At 36.2% G+C, this 26,335-nt stretch overlaps 1 protein-coding gene across 3 annotated transcripts; it reads left to right on the plus strand.

Moving 5' to 3' along the window:
- The first annotated feature begins 862 nt into the window (after window positions 1-862).
- On the plus strand, window positions 863-21,961 carry LOC136256065 (uncharacterized). Of its 3 annotated transcripts, none has more exons than XM_066048987.1 (18): window positions 863-1,182; window positions 3,520-3,834; window positions 3,887-4,026; window positions 4,367-4,505; window positions 4,555-4,721; window positions 5,186-5,309; window positions 5,671-5,862; window positions 5,919-6,308; window positions 9,218-9,344; window positions 9,555-9,667; window positions 10,088-10,378; window positions 10,978-11,274; window positions 15,828-16,453; window positions 17,762-17,905; window positions 19,215-19,479; window positions 19,996-20,310; window positions 21,057-21,179; window positions 21,812-21,961. In XM_066048987.1, exons 1-18 carry the CDS (start codon window positions 1,122-1,124, stop codon window positions 21,901-21,903), a joined length of 3,921 nt encoding a protein of 1,306 aa, XP_065905059.1. In that variant the 5' UTR covers window positions 863-1,121; the 3' UTR covers window positions 21,904-21,961. The 3 variants fall into 3 exon arrangements, with proteins under 3 accessions (XP_065905059.1, XP_065905060.1, XP_065905061.1); XM_066048988.1 differs by having other exon boundaries at window positions 3,899-4,026; XM_066048989.1 differs by lacking the exon at window positions 21,057-21,179.
- Window positions 21,962-26,335: the final 4,374 nt, after the last annotated feature.

The following is a 26,335-nucleotide window of genomic DNA, read 5'->3' on the forward strand; positions in this document are numbered from 1 at the left end:
TGTAGTACGCGCAACACATGTCATGATGTAGGTTGGATCTGTGTTATATACATGTAATTATGTTGGTAAAAATGATCAAAATGTAAGTAGCCATATATATTCAGTGTACGCATCTTCACTTAACAAAAGAGTATATAGTTAATATAATGTTGAATTTTTATCAACAAGCATCCTACACAGCATTTTATTCAACTGAAAATGCTTCTGAATCAATGCATCCAATTTGAGACTTAGATCAGCCACCCTCATCATATGTATTTCTGGGTCACGCAACACCTGTATTATAAATCTTGTGCACATACAACTGTAACACAAAAAGTAAACAAGGTCATCTCTTTGTGGAGACCACCATACATGTATATAGTTATATTTTGGTACTGTAGCTAGGTGACATGGTCTTGTTAAGGCTAGTAAGTGGTAAGCACCTAGTCTGCCTTCTGCATTCACTCTCCATGCAGTGTTTAACTGGTAGAGTAAATAATAAATAAATGAGGCTTCACCACAACAGTTATATGATTTACTTACTCTTGTAGGGTTCTCTTTGTAGCCTACATTGCAAATGTAAATGTTATTAAATCTATGTGTCAATATATATATATATATATATATAGCTAGCTACTATAATGCATACTGAATTCAAGGCATATAGTCATCGCATTCCCCCATAGCCAGAGAGCTACAAGCGGTGTAACTCGAGGCTATTATTTAATACGTTAATTTTAGCTATTGTGGTTAATGGTTAATTGAACATCCTGTTGACTCTCGATACCAATAGCTATAGGCGTCACGTTAGCCTAGTAGCCACCATATATGGTTCATGTTTTTTATCGGAGGCTTGATATAATTTGGTGCGGTGCACTCTCATGCATCGGTGGTGAAAAACTTCTGAAAAATTTTAGAGTGTCAGATTTCATTATTCAATTAGCTAATGATGTAATATCGCAGGGAAAGTTTATCAGAGTAAAGGGAAAAAACTGTTTCCAATCTCTACATAAACCGAGATCTTGCCGGATCTTGCCAGAGTACAGACGAGCCAGCAATTTCAGCACTAGCTTTAGTGTCACGTCTGCTGCTATAGCTAGTCGGAACTTTGGACTGAAGAGAAATAAGAAGAGATCAAGATGAACCCAAAATCAATTTATAGCGTGATACTGGGGATACTGGCGTGGGATCTCATTAAATGTGAGTGTATGCTTGGTAGTTATAATCTATACGCATTTCTTTGCAGCTACCGTAGCCAGCTACTTTATTATATAGCTAGCTAGTATTGATTCGAGATTGCATTTTATTTTGTAAGCGTTTCATCTTTTATTCTTCTATGAAGGCCCATTCCTTTGGCAAGGACTGGTTACTTACTTCCAGAGACCCTTGACTCCTAGCTATAGGTATTTGTCCCGTTTCACTTTAGGATATTTAGCTCAAAGATTTTCGCTTAGGCTCCTAGGCTATGGGTAAACACCTCGAACAGGCTCTGCCTTCTGTGTACACCCTCCAGTGCCTAACTGGTAAAGTAGATAATAACAATAACAATAACAGCTTAGCGGTTTATGAGAGAGAAAATCCATTATTACTCATGAATAACATACAAAAAATAGCTAGCTAGCTAGTAAGTGAAAGAGTCCTCGGACACACACAGCCACTAAAATTCTCCACAAGTGGGCGCGGCAAGGAAAAATACAGCAATAAAAAAAAGTTAACTACAACAAATAAAATAACTAAAGTGGTGAACATTCAATATTCCCCCAACCATTCTAAATTCTTCTTGTGAAGAAGAAGTTGAAACACCAACAACTAAGTCAAAAATCAGTCTGCAGGTTGATTTAGTGACCTTGATCTCATTTTGAATAATAATTGTGTCATAAAATACAAGCAACTCCTAGATGATTGAATTGTGATTGGTACTCACTCTTCTTTTGTTTTTGATCCTGGCAGACTTTAGATGTTTTACTGAATTAAGAGACATGTCAGTTCCAACAAGGCCACCCAGTTTAATAGACCTTGGAGAACACAGAAGGCTACTCAAGGCTATAGGTTTGAAGTGAACTTTGGTGAAGTATTTACCCAGAGTTGGGGCATAGTTCTTTAATGAATAGATTTTATAAGAAAAAAAGAAGAAAAATACGTACATGAATATAATAGATGAAAAACAAAACTACTCCAAAAATTAACTAGTTATTAGTTACTCATTGTATATACTTTTATCCCACATAACTTGGTTGAGTTACAGTTACTTTTTAAGTAACTCAAACTGATACTAATGCAGTGTTCCGTGCTGCCCACTCCATTAATAATGTTACTACAAGTGATAGTGGAACATATACACATGTACTGTGACTAATCCTATTGGAAAATGAGTGAAACCATCACTGTTTATGTTACTGGTAGGTACACTTGTATCAGTAATTCTTGTGTACATATCACACAATTGTGACCACACATTGGTGTTTTGATGTAGCATTTAACTAAGAGTGCATAATAGATAATGGTATTACTTGTTTGCTGAGATATGCACTTGACCAGCCCTGCAGACATTCGCATAGTAGAGGAAAGTTTGTACTTCCTGTCAAATAAGTATCAGCCTCACTTTGTCCTTCACAACAGCCAAGCCAAAATGTGTCTTCAGAGTGAGCCTACAACACACTATTATTGACTTTGCTACTGATTCCTTCAGCCAAGCATGATTCCACTACTGATAATGATTTTTTCACTTTCCAACATTGCTTAAATCTGAGACATACCTTTTCGTCTACTGTTGTGGATATACCTTTGTTCACCTTTGTGTCACATTTTTTCTCCACTACCATGTAAGTGTTGATTAGCAGTGAATGGCTTCTTGCTGATGATCATATTTAGACAGGAATCACCTGTAATTTCTGTAGTGACCAGATATATTACAGAGGCACTCCACATGCTATTCATTTAGTTATGCCTTGTAACGAGTGGAACATACTGTAGGCTGAAAAAGGCATTTGTATTCTATTAACTGATATTCAGGATTCACATTCAGATGTGGAAGTAGTTTTGTAATATGCTTAGTGCCAGGGGCGGTGGAGCAGGCCAAAGAGTGAGGGGGCCAGGCCAGCTGTATGTTGAAAACCAAAGAAAAAAAAGAAAAAGGTCACAGCTTGCTGACAATAGATGCTCTCCACCAATTATATCTCCTTAATCTCCTTATTTATAACTACACCTACACATACGTAGCTACAAAGTAGCTTGCAACACTGCTTCTCTGAATACTGTGACTGCTGTATTAGAGTATCCAGATTCCTGACTGTTCTATTAGAGTATCTCGATCTTTTCTTGCAAACAGTATCCCATAAAAGTGGGGGGACCATGCCCCCCCCCGTCTCCACCACCTATGCTTAGTGCCATTCTTTCCTTTGATGTGATATGTGCATGCTCACTAGTCATAATTAAATTTAAAAAACCAAACAAACAAGTACAAGGAAATTAGGAATTTTTTTTGTGAATAGTTGGAATTTCCATAGCAATCGATGTATAGAATTTTTTTTTATGTAGCAATGATACCATCATTCCAACCTATAGTACATGAAGTTGTCACCACACCTTTCTCAGCAAACATTTCATGGGTGATAATTAGTATTGTGCTTGATCCAGAGAACTACACAGTACTGTATGGTATTGATATGACAATGCTACACAATACTAGTGAAGTGGTGCAAGGGGAGAGGTATAACAATGCCACAAATGGTTTACTCTCAGTTGCAATCACTGGACTAACACCATTCACTACATACTACTACAACATAGTGGCTACTAATTCAGTTGGTAGTACTAGTACTTCAGTGATGAACTTTACTACTTGTGAGACAGGTAGATATACTAGTTAAAACTATATACAGTATTGTAAATAAAGTTTACATAGCTCCTAATACAGCTCCTAATGACTTCACATCTACTACAGCAACACCTACTAGTATCACATTCCAGTGGATTCCTATAACTGATCAAGATGCTAATGGAATTGTTAGGTGGTATATCATCACCTGCAATGATACAATTACGGTAAACAATTATGCATATCTCTTTAGCCAATATATTCTCAGGAATTTTAATGTTCCCAAGATCTCTCCCTGAAGTTTTCAACAAAATGTTAGCAGCTGAAGTCATCAAGTTGACAGTTGCTTGGAAAGTTTACAAATTTTGATAGATCAAGTTTGATATTATTATCTTTTTCCAGTGCTAAGGGTGATGGTAAGGGGTACTGGTTATCCTGGGAAAAAAATTAAAGGACATTAATATTTCAAATGTGGATCTAAATATCTAAAAGTAATATTAAGTGTACGAAGCATTTTATTGTATTGTACATTGAGTCATTTTTCTTACTTAACATTTTGTACTGCAGGTTAACGTTACCGGTACTGCTATAATGGGAACAGTTACTGGTCTCCACCCATTCACTGATTACTCATGTACAGTACAGGGTGTCACTGTGGCTGATGGTCCAGTGAGTAATCCTGTTGTAGTGAAGACAACTGAAGCAGGTAATTTAAGTTTTATATACAGCAGTGACTGCACTTGTACTTTTCATAGCTCCCAGAGCTCCAATGATCATTGCAGTTACTGCAATCAATAGCAGTACAGTATGTGTAACTTGGACAAGACCTGCTGTGCAGAATGGGATTTTAACTAGCTATTCAGTCAAATATGTCACTATTGCTGGCACTAGGAATATACTTGTTGAATACAATGGAGAAGAAGTAAGTCTATAATATAATTCAGTTTTCATCACAAAATCAAAGAAAACAGACACACAGCCCCATAGAAAGAAGCTCAGTCATACTGTATATTCATTGATAGTAGTGAAAAAATATTAATGACACTATTGTCATAAATAATGACTTATTTCCAAAGGATTAAACAAAATGACAATATATTCCATGTTTAAATAAGAAACACCCCACATTGGATTGTTTAAACAATTTAAAAACATGAATCTGTGTTACAATAGTTGGTTTTGAGGTTCACTGAAAGCAATACCTGGTCATTCAGCTATTTACACTGAATATAATATACAAGGTACTGAATTTTATTGCTACCTGTATGTTGACCTTCTTGAAGACGCTAAAAATTTTTGAAGACATGTTGGGCTAGTATTTATTTTCCTCCTTTATTACTTCGATATGGTGTACGTACATACTACTGTATCACCTCTCTTTAACAGACACAATCTTATAACATTATTGGACTAAGCCCATATCAGCTGGTTGCTGTGATCATCACTGCTTCTAATAGAGGAGGAACAAGTGGTCCCAGTAAGGAAGTATTTGGTAGATCTAGTGAAGCAGGTACATGCACTTCCATCATACGTATGTACATACACGCATATCATCATGCATGCTATGCCACTACCAAAACTTACCAATTGCATTTAACTACCTATACTTCATAACAAAAGTGGGTAGCTTATGAAAGTTGGGAAAGAGCCTGCAAAATGCAACAACTATAAATTGTTCAATTTCAATGTATTTGGTGTTAAAAGGAATTGACTGCCACTCTAGTGTTTTCTTGATTAGATCTTAGTTCTACCCCTACACATGCCAGTAGTTTGCAAGTTGATTTAAAGATATCATTGTTTGCATGCCCATCTATATTGTATTGTCTATGTTGATTGTCTATGCTAATATTAATTTCCATGTTAATGCATAGCCCCTGGTATAGTTGAGCTGACCATCATGGGTAGATCAAATTCTGAAGTGGATGTACTGTGGGATCCACCTGTACAACCCAATGGGATTATCACAGGATATGTAGTGATGTATTCGTTTAATGAAAATAACACTTTAATTGTCAGTGATATGCTGAGTGAGAATGATAGAAACTTTGTTGTTGGAAATCTGGGTAAGTTTGTTAATGATCATTACAATTAGGTTCAGTTATTATATGATCCTCTACAGAACCTGGTATACCCTATCAGATAGTGGTAGTGGCATTCACCAGTGTTGGCAGAGGAGCAGAAAACAAACCAAAATACTTTTTCAGTCAAGAACTAACTCCAACCAAGGCACCGGAAAATGTGCATTATAAACGGTTATCTGCTGTTTCAGTCAATATCACTTGGACTCCATTAACACTGTTTGAGGCTAGAGGATTTCCTATATATAAAGTATCACTTCAACTGCCATCCACCAGTAATCGCAGAAAGAAACAATCTTCATTACCTGAATCAATAATCACTACAAGCAACTTTGCTGTGTTTAATTACCTGGAAAAAAACAGAGCATACACTGCAGTGGTTGGTGTGAGGACACACAGTACAGAATTTCAGATTGCTGTGGCCATTCATGGTAATGTTTTGTGTGCCCATAAAATGTATTATATTAAAAACAACATGCTAGTGGAGATTACTGCATTATTTCTATGGCAACTGGCAATTAATGTGTACAGTAATTAAATGTTGTGATCACGATGTATGATATGGTGTCATGCAGGCAAGAAAGTTGTACTACAATGTGTTATTAATAAAAAAATATTGTTTTTCACACATTCATGTAGATCTTCCTTAAATGCTCAGTCCCTCAGCACAAAAGTGATAAAATGTGAACAATTTGCGAAAATGTACCTTTTCTACACATTTTACATACCAGCAAACAAAATGAGGAAACAATTGAGTCCTTATACTGATTAACTTGCTTTTTGTATCAAAATGCAGCCAGAGTGTAGCTGCACTTATGGAAAATTTCATATTCATGATCAAAACGTTGAAGTTCAGGTCAAATTTTGCATGTGAAATAGGTAGCTTTTTGCAAATCCGGTCACAAATCTAGCCAGAACTCTCACACCTCATTAAATTTGAAACATCACACTTAAAACCTAGGGCCAGTGCCACTGAACTACCACTACCGCTATCTATTTTGATTACAAAACCAAAGGTGGTGGCCAAGAAATGACAGATGCATTGTTAGCAGTGTGGCAATGTCATAATTGTACTCCACTTCAGTATAGTATAGTCATTCATACACCCATCTAGGTAGAAACGTTTTGCTATTCTTGCTAACACATATTACCCAAACAGAGTTTTTGCTCTTAAAACACTGATGCAACACTTAAAATAGCAAAGCCCAACACACATCACATCCCTCTACAATTTGATACAAAAACCAAACTTGGCATTTAAAAAATATACTATGCATTGTGCACCATATAATTTCAGCTTAAAACATTATTTTCTTGTAAGTGTGAGCCAATATGCATGCAAAGATGCAAATCTCCCTCAACAAATTCACAAAACCGTGACAGTTCCCTCATCTGGCTGCATGCTATCTTTCAGCATGCATCAAGCTTATAGTACAGTCATAAATGACAATTCCGTGCACTCCTCGGCTAACATGTTTTGATGATTGATTTCGCTTCTTGGGGTCATTTATCGAAAATTTAGCTCCCAGGTCCCTCCCAAAAGTCCTGGTATTTTGCTGTGACGTCAAATTTAAAATTGCTGCTAGCGAAACCTAACATCAGGGTATGCTGCATACAATAGTGCACAAAGACACTTTTTAGGATAAATAAACAATTCTGGCATCAGTTTCGAGCTATTTCCTTTATTAGACCCAATATTCAACAATAGTTTCAATTGGAAAAGTGAAAGAAGTGTAAAATCGAGGTAAAATGCTTCAGTATATGCATGTAGAAACTTGCACATTTGATGAAGTAGCAGTATGTGCATGATCATGCAAGAATATTGAGATATAGTATAAATACAGAAATTTTTGAGCTACTAGTTCAGTCAGTTTAAGTCATCAATTTGGGTAAGTAACCTTTTATAACACAAGAATTTGCAGTACTAACTGCTATACTCCTATCCCTCTGATCGATCAAATTTAGTGGCAAAGAAACATCCAAAAGCACATTATTTTTTGCAGCTCCATCAAGAAAAGGTATGTGAACTAAATGGTTATTTTGGTATTATAGTTAAGCCCATTTTGGCCATAAACATGTAGATTGTAACAAGAATAATGGAGACAGCTGAAGTACCATGCATGCTTCAGTGCGGTGAGCCTTGTAATCCAACCACGGATGCCATTGGTTCCACTGAGAGGTGGGAGATTATCAGGCAAAAGTCTTTCCTCTCGAAAGGTCTAGACAAGTTTGGAAGTGTTCATGAATGCATAGATTGGGTGAAAGGTCCAGTCGAACACTTTATTCATGATTCCTGCAGATTGATGCTTAGCAATACCAAGAAACTAGAACAGGCTCAAAAAGGCAGAAGAAACGTGAGGTGGATGAATGCCAGTCACAATCTTCATCCATAGCTGAGGTTAGTTCCCAAGATGAAGCTCCAGCTGCCAAGAGGCTGCGATCAAGTTTAGGGCTGATTCATGACAAAAACAAATGTGTTTGGTGTTGCAAACCAGAATCAGTAAAGCATCTGGAGTCAAAGCTTTTGTTTATTTCATATGACCATGCATAGGCTGCTTTCAAGAGCCACACTGTGGCCCTTGAAGATCAGAAAATGCGTGACAGGATCAACTGTCTGATTGATTCTGCAGCTGATCAGCCCTATGCTCTTGAAATCAGGTATCATCACAAATGCTGGCTGAAGTATGTTTGGAAATTCCAGAAAATGAATGAAGATGATAAGCTTCCGCAAATGCAGAACATTACTTATCGTGAGGTTCAGACTATGTTTTTTGACCACAATTGAAAGGTAATCTTTGAGGAGCATGAGTATTGTCAAATATGAGGAGTACTCATGCTCCTCAAAAATTAATTACCTTTCAAGTGTGGTCAAATTAATTACCTTTCAAGTGTGATCATGATGTGTAGCTTTACAGATTTATATGGACAACTATTATATCTAGCAATGATAAAACATTTAACTTAATAGAGAAACTATTTATGATATGGCAGTAATATGTGTGTGTGTGTGTGTGTGTGTGTGTGCATGTGCAAGATAGAGTTACATGTATATTATATATAATATTATTACACATCTTCAATGTGTAAACAAATTGATGTAGCTAGGACCACTTTGCTTGTAGCTGCAGTACATCCATACATCAATGTGTAACATAAAAATAAAATGTGCTATTGAGATACAATGCAGTATGATCAACTCTCCAATTGCAGCTAGATTTGGCCTCACATTCTACATGCATGTACTGTAAATAGAAATGTGTAATATGAATTATACAGAGTAAAGTGGATGCATGGGATAAACATTGCATATAACTGGTGTATCATTGCTTAATTTCTGCAGTAAATCCTGTACCATCATCACCTTCACCGTCATCGTCATCATCATTATCACTGGCCGTTATTATTGGAATAATGGGAAGTGTGATAACAATACTAATATTGATTGCTTTAATCTGCATTGCTGTCAGGTTAGTAATGGATTGAACAATGGCTAAGAGAATCTTCATATTATACAGTACATATTACCGTGTATATGGTATTGTGTATCTTGATGTGTATTATATACAGGCTGTCTTTGTTTCATTGTTTTTACTGCTGTGATTTTTACTTTTGAGAATATTAATTACAATTTAATTCTTATAATTTTGCTACTGAAATGTCAATTGATTTAATGGCAGGTGTTACATGTCACGTTCACAAAACCATCCTATTCTGCATAAAACCAAGAAAAGAGAATCTTCTGTATCCCCTGCCACTGATAGCATACCTCTTATACCACTGAATAGAAATGGTGAGTCTTGGTATTTTTTAAAGGAATCTATGTACATATAAACACGCATGCTGTACATACATACGTACATACATACATGCTGCATGGTGGCAAGGCTTTGAGACAAATACAGCAAATGATATCTATACTCCTGCTTCCTATGCATATGCCTAATATCCTACCTATTTTGTTATCAACATCTTTTCTGATGATAAATAACAGATGGCAGTAAATCGTCTAACACAAGCAATATCTTCACTGAAGTGAAGAAATGATTGCATGTAAAAGTATTCAGCAAGAGAAAAGATTGCATTAAAATGTACACTGGAAAACTTTTCAGATATGTAAATTATGTAAAAAAATTAAACTAGAGATATTGTTAAAGATTTATAAGCAGTATACCGTATATATAATAAAGAAAGATTTGTTCTTCATTTGTAGAAGAACTTGCGGTTTATTCACCACCAATTATTAGTGAAACTGATTTATCCGACTGCTCTCTAAGCTCTCTAAGTATCCATCTTCCACAACTACATGGGTCACACCTTACAGTTTTGGATGATGAGGGTACACCTAAATCAGCAACACATATTCATGTTGAAGCTCCTCACCAGCATGCTTGTTGTGAATTTGAAGATATCAATTCATCTTTAAAAACCAATGAAAAGTTGCAACTGAATGTAGAGAGGGACTCATTCTGTTATTCAAAGCATGGATTTGATGGCAATACTGGTATGTGCACAAATAGTCACATGGTGTTAATAATTATAATAATCCTAATATGCAACCATTTAGAAAACTATCACTTAACCAATTATTGTCACTTTATGATATAGTTAGAAAAAAGGTGTATTCACAAGTAATTGGTATAATGATTTACTGATGTCTAAATGGAGCCAAGAGTTGATCTCATGAGTTTCAAATACTCTTGTCTAATTCTATTCCTGCTTAATTTACTGTTATGTGCTAAAAGTTTTCTGTTTGAATTGCTGGCTAGTAAGTATGTATATTGTTGTAGCCAGGCGACTAGCCAACATATGCTGTGTATGCAATATATGCAGTGTAAGCTTAAGTATAATTCAACCTTCCAACTGGATTCTTGATTCTTGGCAACATCTACTTGCAATAGACATATAAACGTTTTAATCGCAACTTCAGTCATGTACATATACATAGCTTACTGAAACATTAACTACTTGAACCAAGTGTACCTGTTTCAGTGCCTATTTTTGCTGTGATCTACAATATACATTTAAATTCCTGTGTATACTTATAGTTCCATGTAATAATACTTATTATGTACATTTCAGTGACATGTGTATATTTATTAGCTGTGGAAGCTGCTGAACTACCAGTGGAAAGGCAGGTAGAGGAATCTGAGTTTTCCGTTCTTCAATATGAAGACTTTGATTTCGTTCGCAAATGTAAAGATATATGTCATGTTGATACATATCATACAACAAATCAAGTGTACGCTAAAACTGACCATCAACCAGCAAGTAATGAACACTGTATACATGTATGTGACACATATTTCAAGACTCCTGACATGCTGGAACCAAATGAGAGGCCACCAAAACACCTGCAGGACTCTTCATTAGTCGATGATCCTAATTTGCTAAATGGTGGTATGTATGTATAATATATCTAACTAAATGAATGGTTTCATTAAAATGTGAGTGCTATTGTGATTGGGCATATGGGCACAAACTACACCCCAATTACATAATAGATTTATCTAAATACCAGTATAGGGTGTCTTCATTCTGTAACTTGTACTGTAGTGTATAAACCCAATTACAGTAACTATTTAATGATAGCTAAAATTGCATATATACAGCCTTAGCATAAAAGACTTGAGTTATAAGAATGTAAACAAATTTCATGTGCCCACATGCCATGTTTTTGCAGGGCCTAGTCAAATATGGTATGGGTTAGGGTACACAGAGATTCCTGCTCTCTTGTGTTGTTATTATAATGATCTAATCCAAAATATATAGCCCAGCAGTAAAAAGGGTGCGGCATTCCAACAATAGGCTAGTCTGAGAAGATGTGATATCAAAGGTGGCAGTCTAGAAATGCCTATGTTGATAATAAAGTGAGAGTATATTATCATTGCAGCCATTTCTTAGCCACCACTTTTGATATCATATCTTTTTCATACTATAGCCTATTTTTGAAATTTTTCACAGCTGACATTCTTTGTATTTGTAAAATAACTACTGTATGCTGGCTATTGACTATTCTTTTTTACTACAGGTAAACAGAACTATATTTGTACTATATTTTGAAACTTTGTATTACATTAGCTAGTTAGTTGCTGAATGTCACATGTATAAAGCGATACATTCACATATGGTTGGCTTTCACGTTATTAAATTAAGCAGAGTTTCCCATTACATCACTGAAGCATTTTCTGAGCACTTCTAATACAATGCACATAGGGTTTCCATGAGTAGATTTATATATTCTGGTGCAGTAAACTGACGGCAGTGGAGATTGGGTGCATAGGTATGGAGGTTCCTGGTTCCTGGCTCAAACCCTAAATGCTGTTTTGACATTTTTGTGCATGCTTTTTTTATACTTTTTGTGACTGTTCTATTAGAGTATCTTGATCGTGCTTGTTTCACATGTTCTTTATATTTCATTAGTTAACACTTTCAAATCACAAAAGGTCTGTGCTATGATGGTTAGCCTATCTGCATACCAATTCTTAAGTTATTTCTGTCAGTAGTTTACCCTGCCAAAAAAATGCACTTGCAATATTGAAAAATTGCTAGTATCTTTGCTTTACTTTCACCATCTGTACACTAATTGGCAGAAAAAAGCTTTTTTACCCTCTAAATTTGAACTAAGGCTTGGGTAAGCTGTGAAAATTTTTGTTAGTGGTGGGAAAGCAAAATTAATGGCAGAAAATAAGATGAACTTTGAAGATGTATGGCTGGACCAATTTAGCTCAAACTTTGTATGGTTGATATCCCATTCTGAGGGATGCTTCACAGATAAAATGGACTAGTTGTTTCAGTTTCACTGTGTATGAATTCATGAAAATTGTGTTCTTGGTTCCTGTATAATACACACTTACTGTTGCATGCCCGAACGCATGCCCTGATAAGCAAAAAAATCTCACATGCTAATGGTTTAATAGAAAATATAATATACAGTGTACTATATAAGCTATTGACCTTGATAATAGGTATATAGTCCATTAATATCCTCAGAAGTACTAAAGAGCAGGTGGCCAACCTTTGCAATTACATGTAGGGAGTGGTTTCAAAGTGCAGAGAAAGTGTACATCAGTTATACATGTTAATCTGGGGTGTTGGGCAGGAACATTAATTTTGACAGTCTATATTGTGATTTGGATCATTATAGTTACAGTGTTTATTGCTAAAGTAAGTCTTAGACACCATACTATTATAAATGATGCACTAGTCATGACTTGACTTTAAAGTCATGTTTGTGTAATATTATATCAAGAGTACATAATATATATAATATATATATTATGTACTCTTGATTATATCTAATCCAAAACAGCCAAGCTGTAAAAAAAAGTGTGCGGCCCTCAAAAAGGCTATGGTGAAAAAAGATGTGGGTCTTGGCACAAAATTCACCTGATTTGTCGTCATTAAAATTTTTACCATTAACCTACCATCACAGCCATTTCTTGGCTACCACCTTGGATTTCACATCTTTTTTCACCATAGCCTTTTTGAGGGCCGCACACTTTTTTTACAGCCTGGCTGTTTTGGATTAGATTTCATTTCTTTTTGTATTTGTATATCCCATAGGCCGGCTTTGGGACTTTTTTAACCTATCTTTTTTTCTTTACCACAGGAAGAAAAAAGATGAAGTAGATGTACTTTAAATATTTTATCAGTAAATGTACAAATTATATATATATATAATACATATATTGATTACAGAAATCTCCATGGTGGTTTCTTTGTAACTGAACACTCTACAAGGTGACTTCTTCTAATTGCTCTCTCTACAGGGTGAATTGTTTGTAGCTGAACGATCTACAAGGTAACTTCTTCTAGCTGATCTCTCCACAGGGTGATTTGTTTGTAGCTGAATTCTGTACAGGTGATTTGTTTGCAGCTGAGCTCTTTACAGAATGGTTTCTTTGTAGATGAACTCTCTACAAGGTAACTGATCTTTCTACAGGGCAATTTGCTTGTGGCAGAATTTTATACAGGGTGATTTCTTTGCAGCTGAATTGTCTACATGGTGGTTTCTTTGTAGCTGAACTCTCTACAAGGTAACTTCTTCTAGCTGATCTCCCTACAGGGTGATTTGTTTGTAGCTGAACGATCTACAAGGTAACTTCTTCTAGCTGATCCCTCCACAGGGTGATTTGTTTGTAGCTGAATTCTGTACAGGTGATTTGTTTGCAGCTGAGCTCTTTACAGAATGGTTTCTTTGTAGCTGAACTCTCTAAAAGTTAACTTCTTCTAACTGATCTTTCTACAGGGCAATTTGTTTGTGGCTGAATTTTCTACAGGGTGATTTCTTTGCAGCTGAACTCTCTACATGGTGGTTTCTTTGTAGCTGAATTCTTTACAAGGTAATTTCTTCTAGCTGATCTCTCTACAGGGAGATTTGTTTGTAGCTGAATTATCTACAAGGTAATTTATTCTAGCTGATCTCTCTACAGGGTGATTTGTTCGTAGCTGAATTCTGTATAGGTGATTTGTTTGCAGCTGAGCTCTTTAAAGAATGGTTTCTTTGTAGCTGAACTCTCTATGAGGTAACTTCTTCTAGCTGATGTCTCTACAAGGTCACTAGTTTGTAGCTGAGCTCTCTACATGGTTGTTTCTTTGTAACTGAACTCTCTATAAGGTGACTTCTTCTAGCTGATCTTTCTACAGGGTGATTTGTTTGAAGCTGAACTCTCTACAAGGTAACTTCTTCTAGCTGATCTCTCTACAGGGAGATTTGTTTGTAACTGAACTCTCTACATGATGGTTTCTTTGTAGCTGAACTCTCTGCAAGGTAACTTCTTCTAGCTAAGCTCTCTACAGGGAGATTTGTTTGTAGCTGAACTCTCTACATGATGGTTTCTTTGTAGCTGAACTCTCTGCAAGGTAACTTCTTCTATTGATCTCTCTACAGGGCGATTTGTTTGTAACTGAAATCTCTACATGGTGGTTTCTTTGTAGCTGAACTCTACAAGGTGATTTCTTCTAGTTAAACTATCTCTTTCCATAGTTGTCCTACAAGGTAACTTCTTCTAGCTGATCTCTCTACAGGGTGACTTGTGTGTAGCTGATCTCTATACAGGTTTCTTTTTCTAACTGATCTCTTGAATTTTCTTCAGGGTGACTGCTCTATTAGGATGACTGCTCTATTAGAGTATCTCGATCTCGCACTTGCTGCACCAAGTTGGATTTCATGTTATAACTCCGTGGTTTTAAGTCTGATTCTTCTACACCATTGATGAGCCTTTCTAAGATGATTACTCCATCTGTACAGTGATTTTCAAAGCATTACCTCAAGCAGTTTATCTGGTAGGCGTGGCAAGCAGTCGTTTTTTTTATTAGCTAATCTCGATTGTGTAATTGTTACACAGTGTTGGTTTTTTCGTTGTATCTTCCTGGTTTTTAGCTCGATTTCTTTCAAACTACAAAAGGTTTGAGGTTCAATAGTTAACCTATTCACCCACCGATTTTCAGCTTCTTCCCATACGCGGTTTAACCTGTAGACGTGACAACATATTGGTGTTATTTTTCGTGAATAATCGCTCATAACGCTTTGTCTGTTTATTGTATTCCAGCCAAAGTTGGTACCGCGATGCGCCTTTATACCCCCCTTCTGTGTGCCAAATTTCAAGGCAATCGGATATGGCGTTCGCGTTTTATAGCATTTTTTGTAAGTGTGCGACAAGAGGAAGAAAATAAGAAGAAAAAAACCGAAGAAACTCAGCCAATTTTTGAAGTCGCATATCTCGGGAACGCGTGAAGCGATTTCGCTCAAATTTGGAATGTGGAGTGCTGAAGTTTGAGAGAGTGTCCACAGCAAACATCGTCTTGTTTCATCAAGGAAACACAGAGCTACGGAGGTGCGAAAATTGCGTTTTCTTTCTTCCTGTCAATATACTCACGGGTGTTACGCGCCGGCTTCTTGGGCCGCACGACGCACTACCGTGTGTCTTGATGTATGTGTGCATCTCCAGGTAACACTCAAAGTGTGTTTTACAAAGTAACAGAAGATTGTCCACTTCCAAAGAAAGACTTTGCCATGAAGATAGTTGATCAAAGAGGAGGAAACATTAACATTAAACAACACAGTGTATTTATTCACATTCCCAAGAATGCTGTAGCAACATACAATTTGGTTGAAGTGAAGGCATGTGGAAGCCTAGTTGGTCCTTTTAAACTCCCAGAAGACTATGAACGTGTTAGTGCATTTGTTTGGGCCTCAGCTGGCTATACATTTCAGCAAAATGTACAAATGTATCTCCAGCACTGTGATGCTGCCAACAGTGAGGAAGATATCAATGATTTATGTGTGTTAACTGCTAATGAAAGTGACAAAGTGTGGGATGATGATGAAGAGTGTGTGTATTTGATGCGTGAAGATGATGCCGATTGTTATTTTGAAGTTGGTAGTGATGAATGTTGTATTCACACCAAATCTTGGTGCACAAAGTGTGTAGCTAGAAGAAGGAGGAAGCTAAAGTCAAGAGATTTAAATCATTGTGTTGCTTTTGCATATTTGTCTAAACCTGTAATCACCAAGATTGGTGTGTCAATTTCCTTTGAAATATGTTTCTGTTATTCACTTGAAGATTGCATTCAGGTATGTACAGTATATCATACTGTAATTGTAGAACTGTTAACAGATCCAAGGGATCACCCAACAAAAGATTGAGATACTAAAAGCAGTCAGTCAAATACTCTAATAGAAGAGTCACCACATATGACACTACTGAGAATCCTACAGAGTATGAAAAGCTAGCATCTGTAGTATTATCCCATACATGAGCACACTTGACCTCCTAAGGGTATTTTCAAATGAAATATGAAATGTACATGGTCTTGTGTATGCCATTATTTAGGTTAGGTCCATAATAATTATATATAGCTAGCTATAGCTAGCTGATGACTGTCACTTATCCCTCTTGATCAATTTAGTTCACGTAGAAAGCAGTATGACTTCAATTTTTTTAGTCCTGAAACATATGAAAGCTTTAGCTTCTAGGGTGGCTTGTACTTGTAGCCCCCTGCTCCATATACTAGCTATCCAGGTACACGCCCACAAGCCAAACCCTGGATCTGCCCCTGGCCGAACAAAGCACCAACTTATAATGCTTTTAATTTTTTATTATTATGCTATGTTGCAGTGCTCAAAAATTCAGCCCATTGTGCTCATAATTATAATGCTCAAAAATTTATGCCATATTTCCAATGTTTTGCAGTTTCTGAATGTATAGAGCAATGCTTATGCTTTGAATGGAACTGTTTTAAAACATTGCTGCAAATGAACCTTTAATCAACTTGGCTGCTTAGTGTATTACAATAGTCATATTGAATGGCTACCTGCCTGCTCTATGAGAGTTTCTGACTATTGTAGTAGAATAGATTGATATTTTTACTTTGCATTTCACAAGCAAGGTTCTGTAGTTTAGCATAATTATTCTGCCTATTATGGTAACATTATGCTTGATACTTTAAAGTGCCTACAAACTGTACTATGCTTAAAATTATGCCAGCGTATTTGGTGCCTAATTGGAACTTTCAGGAGTGCATAAGTACACAAGGCACAAAAAAAAGTATCCATGTATGGCCTCTTACACATGCACTAATTGTCAAAATCCAACAGTCACCAGAACTCCTTATAGGGATAGATAGTCTTAAATTGTGTAAAAGTAGTAAGTGACCAATACAAACACCTGTGATTGATGCTTAAGTATAATTATAATCAATTGTATTATTATTGTAAATTGATTATGGTTAATTAAAAATTATTACAAACTACATAAGATGTCTAGTTTCTAAGTATAGTATCATCTTGTTTCACAACTTGGCTATTTTAACATTCATAAGAATTGTTTTATATTCATATAATGGTGTATGCTGTACAGTATTATAAGCTATTTTCCTGTAGACTGTTAAAGAGCAGCACAGAGAATTCATCTTACTGAACAATGCAAAGATATATTTTTTTCTTTGCAAAAATTCTGTCCTTTGTCTTAAGTATGACTCCAAACAATGTGATGGTTGGAAAATTTCACATACTGGGAAAGATAAGGTATTAATTGTAGTGCAATACCATAATGTACATTATGCATAAGGGAGAGTACAGTATAATGTAATACACGTAAGCAAGTATTTTATATTATGCAAGGTTTTTGCCAAACTGTAACAATGACAACCAATTCAATGTGACAATGGCAATTTATAATTGGGTAGTTGATATTTGAGGCACGTGTTCAGATGAGCAATTAATTTTTATAATGTGTCTGGCCCCATTTTTTCCTTTGGTGTGATATGTGGTTACTATAATTTGCTTTATTTTTGTGCAAAATATTTTTGTGATAAAAATTTCCGTGCATAAATATTTTTGTAGGATTTACGTGAATGACTACTCTATTAGAATAGTTTGATCTGGTGTTAAAAATTTTTCGTGTAAGAAATTTTTGTACAAGTTTTTGCGTACATTTTTTTTACAATGGAAAAAGCAAATTACAGTATGCACTGTTTACCAGTAATAAGTCAAGTTTGTTACAATAAAAGTAAATGAAAATTAAAAACAGAAAGAGATAAAGGAGAAGTTTAACATTTGAGTAGGGATCATAAAAATAAAAAGCGAGGAAGGTTGTTTAGACCTACAGCTATACTAGCTGGTGAACATTTAATCACCAAGGTGCAATGTAAGGGTATGGTACACATGAGCCTCAACTTAAATGCAAGCATTGCCTTATATGTAAAGTATAAATGTTCAAATTCTGTTTGTACACATTCAAGGATGTGAGAAGCATGCTTAGCACAAACCACAATAACGAATTATTGTGATTTTGAAGAATTTTCAACAAAGAGTTTTTTACAGGTGACAGAGATACCTTAATAGAACAGTCAGCCCATATTCTAATAAAGTAGTTGGGCAGATTTTTCATGCGTACACTAGTAGAAATGATATTTTTAAGCTCAAATTATTAGAATAATTGTTTCAGTTGAAGATTAAAGAGTAATGCACCTTCTTCTAAAATTCTGAATGGAAGCCAAAAGGACACATGCCATAATCATCATGATCTGATGTTATCATTGTTATATAATTTTGATGATACACTCAATATCTAAACACTGATTAACTGAACACTTGATCATCCGAATGTAAATTGACTGCTTAATTAGAGTATTTTGTCAACAAGTGTATGCTTTATTGGAGCAGTTGAGCAAAGCTCTGTATATAAATGCAGTATACGTATTATTGTATTACACTGCTTGATTATATGAACACCTTCCTTAGTTCAGACAATTGAGGTTCTACTGTATTCAAGTAATTTGCTACAATGTACCTGCTTTAATGATTTAATGACATAACATGTGTATACTTTTAGATCACACCAGCAGATCTATGCTTTCAACACTTTAAAATGGGTGATTTAAAAGCATTGGAGAGAGAAAATGCTTATCCGCCACGATTTTTTCTCACTTTACGTAGCAATGGTTCTATCCAACATCTGTCTACCATTGTTCATGTTGTAATGAAGAATAATGAAGACAAAAAGCAGACCTGTAATAATGGAACTGAAACTCTCACCTTTCCTGTTCATACCATTGATTATGTGGAATTTGATCAGGATGAAAGTGTACTTCCATCAGGTATTTATGCATACTACAGTTTGCAGATGTCCATGTAGGCATCATAGTATGATAATGCAATTCATAGTTTTGTTGCGTACCATATAGTATTTGCATTATATAGCTACTGCCATCTTTTCTCAAACTACAGGCCACTCAAAAGTCAATCTCACATTCCTTTCACAGTATTAGTTTTGTACAGTATGCTTCAAGATGACCTGAAATGCTTCTCAAAAGTTTCTATGAAATTTTAAAAATGTATAGTATTTGTATATTTGATGGAAGTTTTTGCTGATTGACTGACTAACTGACCAGCCAACAAACAGCACCTATACGTAACTGATGCCTTCAGATCAGTACAGGTATAACTCAATAATGGCTATTAACATTAAATTATATTGTAGTCAATTTTTTTATTGTTTTGATAAATTATACAGCTACCATGTAACTAGTTATGTGAAGCCATGAGTTACTGATCATGTTATTAGTTAATATGTAACTTTTAATATATCACTTATATACTATTATTATGCTTAGATTCTCATCTGGCTAAGAAAATTTTACATGGAGGGAAAGAATACAAGTTGTACAAGAAATATTTTGCTGAAATGACACATACCCTGACTGATATTGATACTCTACTTCCATATTTTATATCAAAAGAAGTCATAAATGTTCAAGATAGAGCTGTCATTAAGAGTAAACCCAGACCCTCGGATCAAGTTAATGAGCTTTTGATGTACATCAATGGTCCTTTGAGTGTGAATGACACAACCAGCTTCTATTCTTTGCTAGATGTTATGGAAGAACATGGAAACATCACTACCAAGCAACTGGCCAATGCTATGAAAGGTTTCTACAGCATGCATAGACATTAAACTGCTCTGTTTGTTTGCATGTGTACAATAAATTTCATAAACAGGAACACACAGGGCTGGTGGAATCTGTATATAGCAGGTTTACATCTAGGAGAATTTTCAGACAGAAATTACACTCTTTTAGTACCCAATAACAAAGCAACATACAAGTTTTGCATACGAAAATTATTTTACAATGAAAAAAAAAAGCAAATTACTGTAAGTAAATTTTCCTTAATATGTCCTTAATGTAAGCCAAATTTCAAAGCAATCAAGCAGCGTGTTTACATTTATAATGTTTTTTTTTGTAAAGTGAGTGAAAAAAAGAAGATACATCTAAGCTTCTGAATGAAGAAGTCCGGATAAACTTTGAGGGCTCATAATTGATTAGGATATCTTGCTTAAATTTGGTATGTGGGGTGCAAAAGATGGAGGGCGTAGTATAAAAATCATCTCATTTGGAGAAGAGAGCACAAAAGTTCCATATACGTGATAACTACATTTTCTTTGTCAATATACCCATGGTGATCTCTTGGCTGCATGACGCACTTCTGGGAAATGTCAGACATATTTAATGATTAGCTTGCACTTCATCAAAGTTCACTCTAAACTTATTTACTATGCTATTGTGTAATACAAATATTGAAGCATCTTTATCCATTTAAGTCATTTAATTTGTCCCTCTGTTAAAAATTTGAGCTACTGTGTATGGTATAGTTCAACTTGTTTGCATACCATTAGGTGAATTGCAAGCTCAACATCAGGCTGATCATAAAGTACATCAAGGACAAGCCATCACAAGAAGTTTGTCAGCTGATGGACACTTGCGTACTAATGGTGTAGTTTGTAATGGCCAGCATGAAAGTAAGTTTATATTCTAGCAAAAAAACAAACATGCAGCTGGACCAAAAGAAAGGGAGTGTCCACAAAAGTACAAAGAACTGGAAATAGTAAAGAGTTGACATTTAAGTATTTATTTCAAGTAGTTAAAATTCAGCATTGAAGATCATCCTAACTAAAGATCCTATACTTAAATTCTTGTCCCTTTTGTGTAGCTTTTGATAAGGGCATCTTTAATAATTATATCTTGAAAGTCAAACCAGTTGTACAGCATTATTTATCCACTCAGTTACAGGTAAACGTATTATCCCTATTGACTTCCATTAGTTTATCATGTAAGATTGGAAAGTGATATATTCAGGTAAAATTTATTTTAGTGCCCTGTCTCCCTGGTGTGACCACCATGGTCTAAGTGTGGCATTTGGCTGGCATCAGGATGGCCTGTGGATCTGGGTGGGATTTTTCAATCCTAGTAGGTATTTGTCCTGTTTCACATTTAGTAAAACAGTTACGTTTAGGCTTGCCTAACTGGTAAAGCAAAGGAAAATAAAAGTATTTAAATTGACCTTTCAAAAAAATCATTATACTGTAACTGTCATAAACATATATACATATTTTATGTACTTTGATGCTCATCTTATATAATTCTCATTTAGCTGATCGTTGTATTGGGGTAGCATTATCTTCAACTGATTATGAAGCAATCTTAGATGATGGAGAAGTAGAAATAAATGAAACGCATTTGTAAATTATTTTAAAAACTGTTTTACAGTATTATTACATTGGCACATGTCATTTGAATTGTACTATTCTCTGATCAATAAGAATCAGGCATTAGCTAGATTCAACATAATAAATAAATCTTAATATGTAATAAATGTGTCAGTACATTATTATTGTTATTGCATATGATCTTGTATTATGCTACTCAGGTAGGTACGTGCATACTCAAACTAAGACAGGTTTCACTGTGAAACATGAATCATGGGTGTATATTAATTAGCTAGGAGCATTATATAAACATGGATACAAAACATTCCATTTGAACAATTCATGCCTGCGATTATCTTATAACAGTGTGTAGCTACACAAAAGCTTAAAACATTGCAGTAAAACTAGCAGTACTGACCAAATTTAGAATAGTCCGGAGAAGCTCGGACACTTTAAAAACATCGATATTTAGAAAAGAAATAGAATTCTACAATTGACTACAAGCTACTGTACTATTGTGGCTATCTGTGGATAGGGTTTCCACTCTAACTGGAAGTGTCTGGAGATTATCACTTAGACTGACTTAACAAATAAAGTAAACAAGTGCTAATTTTATTATTGGATTGTTTATAGCATTCAATATCAGAATAAGTTTAACATATGCAAATGTCCAAAAGGTAGTCCTGTGATCAAAAATCCCACAATGGCTGCATTGGACCTGTGGAATAGGAAGATGCCTTCTTTGACTGTTTCAGGTGATTTTCAAACAGCAAGCAAGTGCCAATTTATTATAGCTAACTCTGCCTATTGCTTTCAATATCAGTGTAGTTTTAACATGTGTAAATATCTAATAACCGGTGACATGACTAACAATCAATAACAGCTATGGATGTGCTTGTGCATGCTATAGTACTACAAGAAGTCTTCACTTTGGTCTTTGACCACCTTAAATACAATGATTTTGAATAGGCTGTCCAATGTAGCTATGATGGGATTTTTGGCCATGTGACCACTTTTTAATATTTGTGACCTAATTTTAGAAAACCGTCAATATCCGCACAAATTAAAATATATATATATATTTTTTTTACAAATTAATGACATAAGATAAAACAGTACATAATAAACAAAAACAAATTATCTTACATATGGGCCTCAGCGACCTGCACAGCAATCGGTGCCTCAGCAATGGGACAGCGCAAACTGGACCTGGCACCGCGAATGCACATAATTGCAGACTTCAACAAAGAGAAGCTCAATTTTCATCTCAGCCATCCCATCACTATTCCATAGAAAGACTGTGCTTTGCACTCAAAAGGTTGGCCAATCTCTTATAAAACTGAGTAGCAGCATCACCTATTCCACCAGTAGTAGTAAAAATTAAGGGAGTAAATGAGGCATTCTCTACTTCATGAACCCGTTGTTGGTATTCACGTCTCTTTTCCTTGTCATGACGTCGGTATGCAGAGTGTAGGGGTTGATTTGAGGGTGCACTAGGGTTAAAAATTCTTACATCAAAGTATGACCTCTCAAATCGTCCTCCCCAAAAACCATTAGCTGCAATGTCAAGCCTTGCGTTATCATCACGATTAGCTGTTTTGTATTGAAGGGTCTCACCAGAAAGAGGCTGAAAGTGGGGTTCAGTGACAACATTGTTACAGACCTCGGAAAGTAAATTGGCAGTTAGATCACGCACTTCATTATGTCTCAGAGAAGGAAACCCACCCTTTGGGCAAGACAGAGCATGTTCTATGGTAAAAGAGTGACCACAGGCACAGGAAGTAGGGCAGGCAGATGGTAGCCAATGATAGCGAAGCGCAATTACATCACGAAAAGCAGTTTTATGAAGCACAAAATTATGCGACTTCAATGGAAGACAAGAGAGCCAATTCGATGCACCCTTCTCCTGAGCCAACATGACTGAGGAACGCATGCTAGGAGGAAGTTCATCGAACAAATGATTCAGTGGCAGATTGAAGTTGCTCTTGATGGCTCCTAGAGTGAAACTTGGATCGCAACTGAACCTGTGCATCAAGACAGTCACCTAGTTGATGTACCTGAGAGATAATCAAGCCAACGAGACCAGCAATTACTTCTACAGAGCAGGAACGCTGCTGTGACACAACAATCGAAGGATCAAACACACCAAGGCCTCCTAGCCGCACAGGCAAGGCAAATAGCTTTCTCTCCACATCACCAGGGACAGTTCGACCCAATAGACTAGGAAGGAAAACAGATTAACAAAATGTTCAAGAGGAAGGAAAAGGTCTGTAGAACAAGAAGAAACACGAAAAAAATAGTTCCATCGGAAGAGAGACCATGACAGAAAGCAGCATAGGAAGCATGAGGTTGTGTTTCGGCAAAGAGGCTCAAGGTCTTAAGATCATCAATCCAGCCATCCACTTTACGTCTCAAAAATAGCTGTTCAAAGGCAGGAGTGCCAATTACACCTCCCAGATAACGGTGTCCTTCAGGGTGGGGACTATTCTACGGAACGGAACGGAACGGAACGGAATGATGGACTAAACCACGGAACGGAACGCTTTCTCAAACTGAAGCTTGTAACTTACCATTGCTGAAACTTCCCTTATAAGTTAGCAGTGGAATCTCCAGTGGGTGGTTAAACCTTAAACATAAGATAAAAAGAATTAACGGATCGATTGTGGGTTTTTGTTGGTTGTCATTAGTAACGAAGTTGTTGAAACCATCATAATAAATGAGACATGTATATACATTTACAAATTCAGTAACCCTCGGTCACATGCGACCACAAGGCTGGTGATCAAGTGATACCAATGTGGGCATGGCAAGGGAGAAAAGTAATTACAATTACAAACAAAAACAACGATTACAAAACAAAACAAAAATATTAAATTACAAGTACATTATCACAACCACTCTCGGCAATCCCTTGCCATAAAAATCCTCTGGGATGCAGTCATACAAACCTTCGAGGCATCATCCAGCATCCGTCGAACCAGTGACCTTGTGATATTGATGTCCTTATCAATAAAATGTAGTACATTGTAAGTGTTAGTGACTGAAAATTTCTGGAAGTGACCTAAAACGCTGATCTCAAGAGTCTCATAAAAGTTGGTAACATTTAACCGATCTAGCTCTGATAGAATTTGGTGGTATTCAGCCTTATTTTGTTTGCGAGATCTAGCCTGCTCAAGATGGTGGGCACTGTCCAATGGACATGTCAGTTCAAATAAAAGCATACTAGAAATGACGGTATTATGGATAACAATGTCTGGTCTAAAGGGGGTCACAATCACATTAGGTGGAAGTGTAGATGGGGGTGACTCACTGGCTCGCAAGTTAGGAAGGTCAGCATAAACCCGGATATAGGGCAAGTCAATGTAAACCCTGATGAAACTGTCGACCAAAGACTGAATGACTAAATCATGTCGATAAGTGTACCTTTCCTGAGATAACGCAACCGGACAGCCCCCCAAGACATGAGCAGTAGTTGGACGTGAGGAATCACAAAGTACACATTTTGCATGACATTGTATATTCCACCTTCGCAAGTTCATGGCAGTTGGCAGTGTCCGAAGCCGCCCGCAAAAGAAATGACAGCTGACCAGGATGCATACTGGATAGTAATCGGTTCCAAGTTCGACAAGAGGTCTCAAGCTCGGCAGAGTCTGCAAACTTGCACTGAACAGAAAGTGTTTGAAGATGATCCTCAGAGGTAGATTTAACCTCACTAAGTAGTTGAGTCTTAGCTGTCACATACAATGATCTCGCAGTAGGTAATGAAGAGAGTTGCTTCCTGGCTGTAGATAGGATGGAATAATCACAATCCTGAAATTGCAGAAATTCTTGCCCTAAATGTAGATGCACGCCCAGCTCTTGGAGCTTAGGGTCTGAGGAAGCACTGATACATGACAACAAGCTAATCTTGGCCTCTCTTGTAACATTAGATACACTTGGGCAGCATATCCCCGGGTAATAAAGGACTACACGTGTTGCACTTCTTGGTAGATGTAGCCATCTTTTCAAGTAGCGAGTAGCCATAGACTCCATCTTCGATATGGCAGTAGGTGTAACTGCATCCACACTAAGGTGGAAACGCAACAATGATAAAATGTAGTTTCGATAAATCCAAAGTTTGTATTCTCCACGTATGCGTAGGGTGTCAGTAGCTGATAGTAATTCTGTTATCCGGCCTACCATACGTTTATTAGCAGATCTCTTTGTAGTACTTAATGATACACCAATAAGCTTTCCTAAAAACTTTGTGCCGCCTTCAGTAATTGACCTTGTAACACCTTTAGATAAAACTATTCCTTTCTGCAAACACTTAGAGCCGTCGAATAGGTACAATATACACTTCACAGGTTTGAAAGATAGATCCAAGTCACATGCTCTACGGTCAACTGTTTGAAGAACACTAACATGTATATCAAAGTTATCAGAAACCAACGTAACATCATCAGCATAACCCATCACTGAATGCTCAC

The sequence above is a fragment of the Dysidea avara genome, chromosome 5 (assembly GCF_963678975.1).
Source record: "Dysidea avara chromosome 5, odDysAvar1.4, whole genome shotgun sequence".
NCBI lineage: Eukaryota > Metazoa > Porifera > Demospongiae > Dictyoceratida > Dysideidae > Dysidea > Dysidea avara.

What these genes read in the sequence shown, in the direction of transcription:
- LOC136256065 (XM_066048987.1), top strand. Translation starts at nt 1,122, where the DNA reads ATGAACCCAAAATCAATTTATAGCGTGATACTGGGGATACTGGCGTGG. An exon ending in TATACCACTGAATAGAAATG is followed by an intron (nt 9,668 to 10,087) that starts GTGAGTCTTGGT and finishes CTTCATTTGTAG; the next exon opens with AAGAACTTGCGGTTTATTCA. An exon ending in TCCTAATTTGCTAAATGGTG is followed by an intron (nt 11,275 to 15,827) that starts GTATGTATGTAT and finishes GTGCATCTCCAG; the next exon opens with GTAACACTCAAAGTGTGTTT.